Source organism: Halichoerus grypus, chromosome 4 (genome assembly GCF_964656455.1).
Source record: "Halichoerus grypus chromosome 4, mHalGry1.hap1.1, whole genome shotgun sequence".
Taxonomy (NCBI): Eukaryota; Metazoa; Chordata; class Mammalia; order Carnivora; family Phocidae; genus Halichoerus; species Halichoerus grypus.
Window position 1 is genome coordinate 184,212,438 of NC_135715.1, and position 13,264 is coordinate 184,225,701.

Genomic DNA, 13,264 nt, shown 5'->3' on the forward strand with positions numbered 1-13,264 from the left:
GCTTTTAAAACACAATAAAATGAGGGGCGCCTGGGTGGCTCAGTGGGTTAAGCATCCAACTCTTGGTTTCGGCTCAGGTCATGATCTCAGCGTCCTAAGATAGAGCCCTGCGCTGGGCTCTGCGCTCAGCATGGAGTCCGCATATCCCTGCTCCTCCCCCTGCTCAATCACTCTCTCTCGCTCGCTCGCTCTCTCTCATGAATAAATAAAATCTTTAAACACAATAAAATAGAACAAGACTTTCCTTGAATCTCCTACACCTATCACCATGGCAAGCTCACATGTAGTAAAAAAAATGAATGCATTCCTACTTAAATTTTTAATCCCAACAGCTTTTTATATTTCCTTTGTGTTAAGAAACAAGCCAACACCCATAGAATTCCATTTAAATTCCCAGGCACTAAACCAATGTAAGAGCTTGCTGTGTTATGGCAGGAGTATTTATGTGACTCTTCCTTTAAGTAACACATTGGTTTTGGTTTTGTTGGTTTTTTTCCCTTATCACAAAGATACATTTTAAATGTAAAAAACAAGTTTGGAAAAGAGAGAAAGTTATACTGGAGACCAGGGGTTAACAATGTATTTAGCCTGCAAGCCAACGACAGCCTGTTGCCTGTTTTTAAATAAAGTTTTATTGGCACGCAGATGAGCCCCTCCATAATGCGTCTTTGCTACTTTTGCACTACAGAGGCAGAGCTAAATAGTCACAGAGACCCAGACAGTGTAAGGTCTGTAAAGTCTAAAATATTTTGCAGGCCCTCGATGAAGACTGTAAGAATCGCCTATAGTCCCGCCCTCCGAAAGACCTAGCACAGAAAGCAACAAAATCAGACGCAGTAACAGAAGTTGTGGCATCAGCAGCCTTAAAGTCACTGACGTGTCCAACACACCCGGTGACAAGTCTCATACTCCTTATGTCACTGTAGCTACTGCAACCAACTGCAAGGCAGATCAAAGAGTGTGCGTTCTTCCAGCTCGGACTCGCCTGAAAGTCAAAAGCTAAAACACCACCGCGGGGAATGTAGGTGGATCTGACCTTGAGAAAGGCCAGAACTCCGAGATGCTATTTGAGAAAACGTGACCGGATCCTTTCACAGCTGTTCTGGGGTTTTTTTGTGTTCTGTGATCAGGCCCTTCGAGCTGGGGGAGCAGTGAGCAACCTGCCGCCGAGACGTGATCTCGCTCTGGAGCCTGCAAGGCCCATTAGCTCCCGCTGGTCACTTGCAAACTCTCTCCAGCCTGAGCGTCAGCAAAGCAGTCACAGAACACAGGACTCTTAACAAGACAGAGAGGGGAGCACGAGCATCAACTGAGTGCTGACGTCACAATCACCAGACCCTTCCTCGGCCACTCATGAATGTCACAGGTGACCCACTTGGGACTCGTCCTGCGTGGCTACTGAGCTGCAGTTATTCTGATCCAATGTCAGCAGCTGGGAGGCAGGCTGTGAAATGGGCGTTAGCTGTAGGTCACTCCTGGAAACTAGGGAGGAGGTAATATCAAAAGGGTTATTATTTTTTTTTTCCAATGTCTTTCTAGGGTTTCAGGGAAAAGGGAGTGCAAAGGGGCCAACCAGCCAGAGACCCAGCCAAGACCTCGAGAGAGCCATGCTGTAGAAACCACAGGTCAGAGCTGAATCAACGTTTATAAGGGAATGTTCCAGATATCTCGGAAGGTATTGTATTAACTTCAATGGTTTTATCTGCAGTCGCTGGTGCATGGAGGAGCTTATTGGTTGGGAATTCTGCAATAAATATTTTTGATAAAAATCAGCACCAAATAAGAACCAGGTTTGTAAATGCTTTCAAGTTTATTCTTTCCTTCCAAGACTACACAGTTAAACATCTTCCAAGTGGGCGACATAAGCAGGAAGCTCAGAAGAACCTATCTTACTAAACCATTCTGGGGCTGAAATAAAATACTCCTGTTGAACACAAAAGAATCTTAGCCAGAGGTCCCTCTGGGGGTAGAAGGAACCTGACTCCTTGGGTCTCCCAATACATCCTAGTATAATGCCCCTGAATCTGCTCCTTCCTGGTGAACTCAGCACCTGGGAATGGAGAGAAAAGCCTCTCGAGCAACAAAGCAGCTTATCTCCTCTCCTCTCCTTTTTACAACTTCTACCACCTCTCATCCCATGACTTCTGAGTACTGCGAACACTCCTGCGGGCCACTTACGAGGCCTGTTGCCCTAGGATGAAGCCACCTGTCAGGCAGGTCAAGACATCCTACACCAGGCCCTAACAGAGACTGTCCTTTCACTACAGACCTCAAATTCTGGGAAGTCAGGCCTACTATGTGCCAGGACCCATTGAGGACAGGAATAAAATGGCCTTTTATGTATAGGCCGGTGGAGGAGTCAAATTAACAGGACAGGCAGGGACTGGTCTCAGGGCTCCCTGGAGGCTGTGCTGGCACGCTCAGCCCTGAAAGGAAGGAGGGTCAAGAATGAGCAGCCGTGCAGGGCCTGACTTGGAAGGGGATGCACCTTCCCCTTCTCCTTCACAGTTCTAGAAGTAAGGGGGGTACAGCTCTCAAAAAGAAGATACCCTCACCCCACCTGGGCTTCGGGGCGGCTTCTCCATGTCTCCCAATTTCTCTCCTTCCAATGGCTCCTCTCCCTGGAGGCCAGGGTTGGGCTTTTGCTTCCATTAGAGGGGCAAGATCACAGTCAGATCGGAGTCTCGGGTTTGGGGACTTCCTCGCGAAGAAAGCAAACTTTCTGAACCTCTCAGCTTCTACGCCATTCGGACAGAGTTTGGATCTGTGTGTGTTTTGATCAAGACCAGTACCCCATGTCTCAGCAAAGGTTATGCATCCACTAGGTCTCGTGAGCCCCAATCTTTTTTTTTTTTTTTAAAGATTTTATTTATTTATTTGACAGAGAGAGACACAGTGAGAGCAGGATCACAAGCAGGGGGAGAGGGAGAGGGAGAAACAGGCTTCCCGCGGAGCAGGGAGCCCGATGCGGGGCTCGATCCCAGGACCCTGGGATCATGACCTGAGCCAAAGGCAGACACTTAACGACTGAGCCACCAGACGCCCCTTGTGAGCCCCAATCTTAAGACACCAAGCTCAGCCCACTCCTCACTACCACATAGACTTTCTGAATTGTGTGCTTTAGATTGTTCTAGCAGTTAAAAGAAGAGATAGCTTTCCTTTAACAAAGACTGTCATTACTGTTCTGGTAGTAGATATCCTTTGCAAAAGTCAACAAAATGTTAGATTAGCTGATTTTTTTTATTGTTAGATAAGAGAAATAAATATGGTGTTATCTGCTTACACAGGTCTTTAATATTCGTAATTTAATTTGATTGCCTTAACTCTCTAAGCAGGGAGACTTATGTCTTTTTTCAGTTGAGGGAACAGTATTTGTGGAGGTTTGACTGGTCTGTGTGAAATAGAGTCAGGTAATGGGGTAGTTGGGCCTCACGCTCTCTGTGGCACCACACTCACTCCTTGTCTCTCCAGGAGTCTTTCCTCCAGAAAAGGACACCGTGTTATATGATACGAACGCTAACAGCAGAATGATAGCTGTTTGTTTCTCCTTAAGTAAACCCCTAAATCAAATGTTATTTCTATCCAGGCTGTTTGAAGAACGTAGCTAAAGACATTCCAAAAAGCAGTCATCAAGAAATGTTTCCTACACCGTGATTAAGAATCGGCTATTTAAAGCACAGATAAACACAAATTAAATGAATGAATGTCTTCAATGAAAACAGAAAGCTAGCAGCAAACGCAAAGGGGTTGCTTATAAAGCAGCTCAATTATCTGTCCCCAGTATGCCTTGAACCTATGCTTTCGTCTATGAAATCCTCTTTGCAGGTGGGAAGCCCTGTTCATAACATCACCCCGGTCCCAGGAGTGCACAGGTGGAAGCGGGATCTCCCTTACGCCCCCCCTCCGCCTCCCGCTCCCCCCGAAGCCCACCTGGCATGCCGGATGGAGGCGATGGCGTTGCTGAACTCGCTGTCGATGCTGCGACAGTTATAGAACTCCTCGTAGGCTGGCCTGGAAGAGCCCTGGTACTCGATGCGGCTGATGCGGCAGATGCCCACAATGAGGATGATCAGCATCAGGATGAAGGCGACGCAGAGGGCCCCGATGATGACGTACAGGGAGTGCCGGGGCATGTTGGTGAGACTCTCCGCCATGTGACCCGACTTCCACTGGAGGTCTGAGGCGAAAACAAGCAAAGGACTGGAAGTGACCCATGACCTTTGGAATGGGAGGGTCTTCACTGTCCTTGCTTGGGCAACCTAAAATATAAGGGCTGTCCAAACCGGGAAGAATTCTTTTCTGTGGATAACCTAGATCAAAGGCTACTGTCCTTAATATATAAGGGGCTCTTACAAATCATTAAGATAAACCAAGAACACACCATAGAAAAATGGACAAAGGATATAAAAAGGAATCCACCAAAGAAATACAAGTAGAAAAGTGTTAATTTCACGGTTCTTTAAGAATGCAATTCTTCTATCGGTTCCCAAATATTATTTAAAATTTTTGACAACCACAGTTGACATGGGCGCAGACATGAGGATGTGTGAACTGATACACGGCCTTTCTGTAGACTTAATGGAGTACCTTTTGACCCAGAAATTCCAATTTTTAGAATTTATGCTGGGGAACTGATCCTATAAATGCATAAAGCCCTCCATACAAGGATGTTCGTCTCAGCATCCCAATTTCTGAAATGTTAAATTGATCAATTATTACACATTTTGAAAAAGGTTCATTAAATAAGCACAACTCCCAGGTAGTCACCACTCAAAGTTAACACTGTTCAAAGTTAATAAAGTTCATATTGGACCATTTTCGCTTTACATTTTTTTCAGGTATTTTTTTTAAAGAAAGAAAATGTTACAGCTACAGCTAGAGGTCCTACCCCCATGCCCTCTCCCCACCCCACAAGCAGAAAAACAATTTATAAAAGCTTAAAAAATGGGAAACCACCTAAATATTCAGCTCTCAGTGAGCTGGAGAGATGTTTCGTTCTAATAAAAAAACAAAAGCAGTTGACAAGAGCTGGAGAGATGTTTTGTTCTAACAAAAAAACGAAAACAGGACCTAGCCATATGGTACAGTCACACATGAGCTCAAAGTGTCCATCCACACATTGAAAAGCTCAGGACAGAGTGATAGTAATGATGAACATCTGTTGCCTCCCTACTATGTTAAGCTCTTTGAAAACATCTTACTTAATCATTATGACCAATCGAAGATGCATGATTTTCTCTCTCTACTTTATGGGAGATCGGCATCAGTGGCTGGGTGAGTTCAAGTGCAAATCCAAGTCCTTAGCGTCTGCCCCACACAACCACACGTGAACAGCAGAGATCACTGGAAGGCAGGATTACAAGCCATTTTTATTTCTTTCATTCCACTTCTCAGTCTTTTCCAGCTTTTTTCAAAGGAATAAAATATTCCTTTTATAAAAATATTTTAAAATAAGCAGTAAGTTATTGGAAGAAAACATCCACGGAATTTTCTTCCAACACAATAGTGGAAGAAGTATGGGCTTTGGGATCACACCACCCTTGCTGTCAATCCCCACTGGGACATTTACTTGACCTTCCTGAAACTTCGTTTCTTCATTTACAAGATGAAAATAGCGACAGCTACCCCATGGCTCGCTGGGAGCCTAAGTTAGGGAACATGTAAATAATAGGAAGAAAGTCTGCTGCTGGGCACGTGGTAGGCAGTCCTAAAAAGGAGCAGGTATGGTGGTGGAAGAGGGATAAAGGATAAAGAGGAGGAAGACACTGTCCTCTGGAGCACACACCGTGAGCTCAGGATTACTGAGCATTGCCCTGTGCCCTTTCAAAAAACACCAACCGGTCTGAGCAGGAAAGTAAATGGAAGAATGTGACATACTCTCCTGCCCGAAACAGGCCAAGAGTGCCAGATTATGTCCTGTTTGCAGACCTGCACACACGTGGAATGTTCTGGATGATGTGAACAGGATTTGAAAGGAAGTTTTGAAAATAAAAAGGGCTCAATAAGACAAGAGAGAAGTGAAATTCATGTGGGAAGGGATGCCTTCTCTACTAGACTCACAGCGCCCCCAGCTCCAGACCATCATTTGCACATTAGGACTCGAGATGCCTGGAAGTGGGACTCAGGGGTGGGTGTGGAAGGGCCCGTCTTCCCACCAAATGCTCAGATTCTTCTCACCATGCTGTATGCTGTGAGAGTGTTTGTGATCTCCAGGTATTCAGACCCTCCTCTTAGCTACATCCTCAGTGCACGGAATCCGAGAACCAGTTCTTTACCTTGAAAAGTGACAATCGGAAGAAAAGCACGGGTAGATTCCCAAGCAAGGGCCAAGCGTGCAGAACCCTTTCCTAGAAGCCTAATGGGAATAGGGCCCATGCCCCAAGCCTGAAGAACGAGATGAATGAAGTGTGTTCACATCCAGATCTTCTGACTCCTGAGTTTTCACCAAGACCCCTGAAGGCTGGTTTGGCCATCCGAGGCTGCCTGCCCAAGCTCACGAAGCCCATGCAGCAGTGAGCTATTAGTGCATTCACTGCTCCATCCGAACCAGCTCACAGACAGGCAGATGCACCAGCATAAATCACAGCAAGGTCGCCACGGACAGGAGAAGGTGTTTTTGTGAAGCTAGAACTCAGCCTCAGTTGCAGATCACAGCCATTTCATTGGGCAATACCTGGTGTGCACTGAGAGAGACGCTCATTTTTCTGGCTGAAAGAGGAGCATGACTCACTTGATTTCCAAGTATTTCACCACTCTCTGAAAAATTCAGTTGTAGGCTGGAGTCCAATGCTCAGAGTGTGCTCTAACACCCATCTAGCGTCAACACAAGGAAAGCCAGCACTGCTTCTACTCCAGCTTGGTAGAGGGCTCTGCTCCGATCACCGTGGCAGGATCACACGAGTTCTTGATGAGCCCTCATCGTTGAAGCCTAACTTCATGTAAACAGCTATACGTCGTATCAACGACCACTACCGTGGAAAGACAGCGGCGCTGGGTGTCCCAGGCCTGAGCTGCCCACACTGCTGACATTTCTGATCATCTGCTCTACTTCCCCAAACTCTGCCTTCCAGGCTGCTGGAACTTTTGGGAAAACTTTCTCGAAATTCCCCTGAAAAACTCTGCCCCCTCCTCCCCTACCTCCCTTACCCCTGCTCTTTTTTTTCTACCTTACTGTCAGCTAAAACTTTTCTGATAGAAGTGAGTGTGGCTGCTTGACACACTAATCAGGTTGGAATTGGGCTGGATCTGAAGAGATCCAACCCTTGGTCTGGAAGCGGCAAGTGTATCTGCACCAGGCAGCTGCACCTGCCGCCCCCGGTCCTGGCATAAGTCATAAGACCCTCATGAGCTATCGCTTTGCGGCATCCCAGGAGTTCGGTTGCATGAATCACTTACTACACCAGCTACAGCACAGCTCAGGGAGGAACTGTGCACCAGAGTGCGCTGGGTGGAATGATCCCATCGGCTCCAGCAGGTGCATGACCCAGAACACATGCACACAAACCGTTCTGGGAAAAATGTCACGCTTATGGGTCTGCTAGACCAGCTGTATTTAGGTTTCAACTAAATTTGTTTCAGGTTTTGCATTTTCCAAAGTGTTTTCACATTTACATTTCAACTGGCCCTAAACAAAGCACCTTGAGCTAGGTAGAGAAGCTGGACTTGGAGCAGCTGCTCAAGGTGATAGAGGCCATCTGTGGCCAGGCTGAGAATAAAACCAGACCCACCTACAACCTCCACCCCACCAAAAGAGCTGTCATTAGACTTATAAATTTCATTCTAAAACACACTGCCTATATCTGGTTTTTAATTTACCTACATGAATGTAGCCAGACTAGCTAACGTGTTCACCTACGTTATTTAAAAAGAGAGTGAGTGTGTGATGTGTAGACATCAGACAGCTAGATAATTTTTGAGACCATCTGCTGCTAGACTACTTGAGAGGAAGAATTTCAAATTACCTTCTGTTTTCTATTGCTCAAAGTTATCTGGACAAGCAAGGCAGTCAATGAAATTAGAAAATATTAACAGCTCTCATTAATCTTCAGAAGAGAAAGGCATAGGAAAGGAATAGAAAGAACAGCTCACCTCCTTCGTAGGATCCATTCCCTGAACAACCATTAATTTGGCACCTACTATGTACCAGGCATGGTGCTGGGTGCCAGGATATAGAGTGAGGGAAAGTAGACAGTTGGCTTCTGGAGCCCCCAGCCTTTTGAGGGGTACAGGGACCCAAAAAATGGTCACAAAGCAGCGGCAGACATACAAGTATGCTGAGCCAAAGAAGGACCACCTCTGTGGTGCTACCAGAAAGGACAAAGGGAAGCTCCATCTCACTGGGGAATCAGGAGAGCTCCAGTGGTGAGGGTCTGCAGGAACCTGGGCTCTGCAGGTACGTACGCGGGTATTAACCAGGGACAGGGGAGAGCCGAGGGAACACGGTCCCAGGCCAAGACCTGGGAGGAGGTGGGGAACAGGACAAGGGACTGCAAGGGGAACAGACTGGCATCTAGCAGGAGCAAGCCAGAGGCTGGCGGAGGGGGGAAGGGCTCTCTCTCACAGGTCCTACAGGCCCGAGTGTGGCCTTCAGTCTTTAGTCTTCAATAAAAGCTTGGCACTGGCAGGGATGGAAACAGTGGGAAGGAGGTCTGAGTATTCAGATTTGCACTTGGAAAAGACACCTCTACCAGTTACAACCCTGTGGAGGAACCCAAGGACATGATGCAAAGTGAAACAGGTCAGGTACAGAAGGACAAATACTGCATGAGCTCACTTATATGGGGAATCAAAAGAAAAAGAAAAAGCCAAACTCATAGTAACAGAGTGCCAGAGGCTGAGGCATGAGGCACAAGGGAAGATTTAAAAACAGGAAGAAAGAAACAAAGAAACTAGAATGATGATTGCCAGGGGCTGACGAAGGGGTCACGGGGAGTTATCGTTTAACGGGGACAGAGTTTCGGTTTTTCAAGATGAAAAGAGTTACAGAGATGGACGGTGGTGAGGGTTGCTCACAAGATGAATGTACTTAGTACCACAGAACTGTACATTTAAAATGATTAAGATAGTTAATTTCATGTTATATGTATTTTGCCACAATAAAAAGAACTGGAAAAAAATTTAAAAAAGAAACAGACCATATATTTTTAGAAAACTAGAAGAAAATAAGAAATGCTTCTGGCCACATATAAAGAAAGGGTTGGAGGGGCTAGACTGGGAGCCACGTGGTGTTACAGCAGTGAGGGAGATCTGCATAAGCCAACATGGATACACATTCTATATATTATTCAGCAGAAAAGCAAGATGCTGGACAGTACATATAGAATGGTCCCATTTGTATGGGAGAAAATGAGGACTTACAAAATTGACTGGACACATCTGGAAATATACACGATAAATGGCTAATGATTGTTACCTTTGGGGAGCGAAGTGGATGTCTGGAGGAGGAGGAAGATTAATTAATTTTATTTTTAAAGTACCCTAGTTTATACAAAAATGAGAACTAAAGAACCCAACCAATTTGTACGATAAGGACTGTCCATATAACATAATCATGTCATGGGTTTCTTCAACCATTATGAAATTCCATGCATTTTAGGGAGGAGAGTCTCAAGACATCCATGTAGACTCTTTCTGGGCCCCTTCCCTGGGTTCCTAGAGCAGCCTGCAGAAAACCTACAGCAACCCTACCACATACCATGACCCACCCATGGATTATGAGCTCCTAAAAGCAGGGGCTGCTTCATTAATCTTTATATCCTGGGCCTACTGTTCAATGTTTGATAGTAGGAGGCCCTTGATTATTGGTTGAATTATAAATCCAGGATAGCTTATTCACCTATTTGTCAACTGCAAAATATCATGAATTTAATAGTTCAACCATAGATTCAACTGTTCAATGTCCTTAACTGTCCAGCTGTTCTTGGTCAGCAAGATTGACTGTAACTCTACCTGTATAAACCCCACAGCAACTACACAGATGGTACAAAACAACACTATTAAACATGTATAGGAATTGTAAGTGTTAGACCTTGACTCTAGGAAGGCAAAATTTTTATTAAAACCCACGAACAAAATTGTTATCAGTCCCAAGTTGGTAAGAATGGATGAGAGATAATTAAAATTTCACCAGGTTGTTTTGTTACTTTCCAAGAGTTGGGGTTTGCATTTGTTTCAGAGTTATTATAAAACACTAAAGCTATTTAAATGATCCTTTTAGATAGTTCTGGATCAGTGTTCTGGGTAGCTTTGGTAAATCTTTATGGTCTGCTAGATTTTTGCTCTTTATTACTGATTGGGGAACAGATAAATAACTCTAAAAGGGCAAATTTCTAAGAAACATTCACTATTGGGTTAGTCAATGTGCAGAGAAGGAGATAGCTGTGCTAAAATCTAAAAACTCCAGACATAGTGCAGTGCACAGGCAAAGGCCTAAAGGCAGGAAGAAACTTGACCTGTCCACGGAAGAGAAAATAGGACAATGTTTTGGCTGAAGCAGGCTAAGCAAGAGAGGGAGGCAGGCAATGTGGCCTCTGGAGGCAGAGGTCAGGCTGATGGGAGGCTCCTTTACCACTTTTGACCATCCCGGAGGCCTCTGTGCTATGTAGCTACGTGGGCTACAGTTCTCTGTGTACATCTGAGCCTTCCTGCTGGGATCGACCCACCTGACCTTGTACCACCCAGGCACTCTCCTCTCTTGGGCCCTAGATCCATCCCATTTGATTCAGATCCAGTTCTCTAGATGCTGGCCACCAGTTCCAGCTACGTGTCATAGCAGAGCTCACCTGCACATTCTCCATTCTTACACTCAGGTCAAGGGTGGAAGCATCCAACACTGGAACCTAGCAGAGCTTAATCTGTGATGACATTGATTTGAGTGCCTTTGGCCTAATGGAGAGGTGCAAATGAGATCATCAAATGGAAAGTGCTATTGCAGGCCAACAGAGAGCCCGAGTGTAGACCAAAAAATTTTGTGATGGGCCCCCCTCACACCTGGCCACTCAGTGTGGCCCGTGCCCTGGGCATGCATCATCTAAAAAGACAGCTGCCGAAGGTTGGTCCTCCCAAGGAGTACCTCATGGTATATGAGCCACAGTAAATTAGCATTTATTTAGTGCCTACTGCATAGCAGAAGTGTGCACATATTTGCCTCACGGCTCCTTCCCATCACCTCTTATAAGAGAGGATGACAAGGCCCTGAGAGGTATATTTGTTTGTCCAGGTCACACGATGGAGCCAGAATCTGAAGCCAACTTTTACCCTTTCTATTATTCCATCTTGGTATATCTTTTGCCTATATCATCATCACTGGAAGGAAGTAAAATTTCGATTTTTTATAATTATGGGACTTTGCTTAAAAACTTCTTAAGGGCCTCTTGTGTATTCCTGACTTCTTAACCATACTCTCCTATACATTTATCTTCATAATTAAGATCTAAAAGTTATCAATAGATATTACTCTGCCCCAAGGCACAAACTTTTTCATTTCCAACAGCACTGCCAAATTTTAGAATGAAAACTGGTCCCATTTTATGGGTAAGTAAACTGAGGCTTGGCACAATTCAATGCAGCCACACAGTGAGTGTCCTGCCAGGGGAAGAACCAGGGTCCTCCTGAGCCAAGTCTGGGATGCTTTCTGCCAACAGACCCCGAATGGACTTAACATCCTACACCAGCTCATAGCCATTGGCCTTTTGACCATGGAATCCCTTTCAGTATCTTTCTTCAACAACACTTCTTGCCCATCTTCAGCAAGGCCAGTTGGTGCTACGACCACTCTGTCCATGGGTGTTTAGGAAAGTCAATGATGGGGAGCCCGGAAAATAATGACCTTCTTCCCCTCTCAAGCTCCAAGACAAGAGCAAAAAGACAAAGGGTAAGCAGGGAGGAGCCCAGAGAGTGTTACTGGTCAAACAGATGTGGGAGAAGGTGGCCCCTACCTCAGGCCCACAGAGAGGAGACAGGCCCAAGGCGCCATAGGCACTGCTGGACCACCCGTGGGAGGTCGTTCTTGAAACAAAGAACAGAGGAGTAGGGGCAGCTGTCTCCTCCAGAAGGAGACAGACAGACTGACAGGGCTATGCGTATGTATTTGCCTCCTTCCAAACTCTCACAGCGGATGAGCTGTCTCTACCTGACGAAAAGTAGGGGAGGGCTGAGAGAGCCCAGGAGGGGGCCCTTATGGAAGATCCCCTGCCCCAATGAATTTCAGTGAGAAGAAAACCCCTTTCACGGTTGAATTTTTCCCAGTTTCCCAAACAACCGGAACACCGAACTCCGTGTCGGTTCTCATTTTCACCTCCATCCTAGCAGACCCACTCTTTTAATACATGAAATCTTGATTATGACATTTTCAAACTTCTGTGGGCTCATCTCTAAGAGAGAACACTTTGCTCTCCGCAGCTCATAATGTTTTTCCAATTTTCTTTTACCCTCATCCTCGCTGGACTGTTCTCCAGGCCACGGATGGAACCTAATACATTTGAAGACGCTTGAAGACATAAATGCAAAGCGAATTTATATTCTGTGTGCTTCTTCATGTTTTTAACACAAAGACTCTATTTTGTGATACGATTCTAATGCTTCTCTGTCCGGCACATTTTTGGCTGTCTTAGGAGCAGTGAACTCTGGATGACATCTGCACATGCTCATCCCAGTAGAAAGGCTGGCTTCAGACTCAGGAACGAGGGGGAGGGGCACAGAGCAGGGAGCAAAGGTACTCCTCTGGGACTCGGGAGGCATGGGTGACTCAGGTTAGCCCTCTGGCCTCACTGCCCATCTGTCACTGACAGGGGCCACCTGGGCACGCTCAGTGTCCTCTTCTCATTGAATGAAAATATGAGGTTAAACAACAGCATAATACTCACGGATCTCGCAGTTTGCACCCACCCAGCCGTGAGGGCAGTGGCAGGTGTAACCATTGGGCTGGTCCAGGCAGGTGCCGGCGTGATGGCATGGGTTACTGTCACATTCGTTGATGTCAATGTCACACTCGTCACCTATGGAGATAAAGAAATGCAGTGATGACAGCTGGCTTCACCAGCGGCGCTGTCAGCCATCACTGCTCCGGCCAAGCAGAGATCCGAGGCCAGGGTCACGGTCTCCAGCAACGGATCCCAACTGGCTGTGTACATGAAGTGGGGAACTCTCCCCAAAGTCCCAGACAAGGGATCTTTTGCTGAAGTAAAACTAAAAAAGAAAAAAAAATGGCACTGGTCAAAAGCATCTCCTTTAGTAGAGTCAAATAGTTAACTGAGGCTGATTCTCA

At 45.9% G+C, this 13,264-nt stretch overlaps 1 protein-coding gene across 1 annotated transcript in view; it reads right to left on the reverse strand.

Moving 5' to 3' along the window:
* Positions 1–13,264, reverse strand: part of DNER (delta/notch like EGF repeat containing) — a 299,112-nt gene that overhangs the window by 3,576 nt on the left and 282,272 nt on the right. The window contains exons 11-12 of the mRNA XM_036071529.2: positions 12,864–12,995; positions 3,931–4,177 (exon numbers count right to left, since the gene is read on the reverse strand). Coding sequence (XP_035927422.1) covers positions 3,931–4,177; positions 12,864–12,995 — 379 coding nt within the window. The remainder of the gene's footprint in view (positions 1–3,930; positions 4,178–12,863; positions 12,996–13,264) is intronic.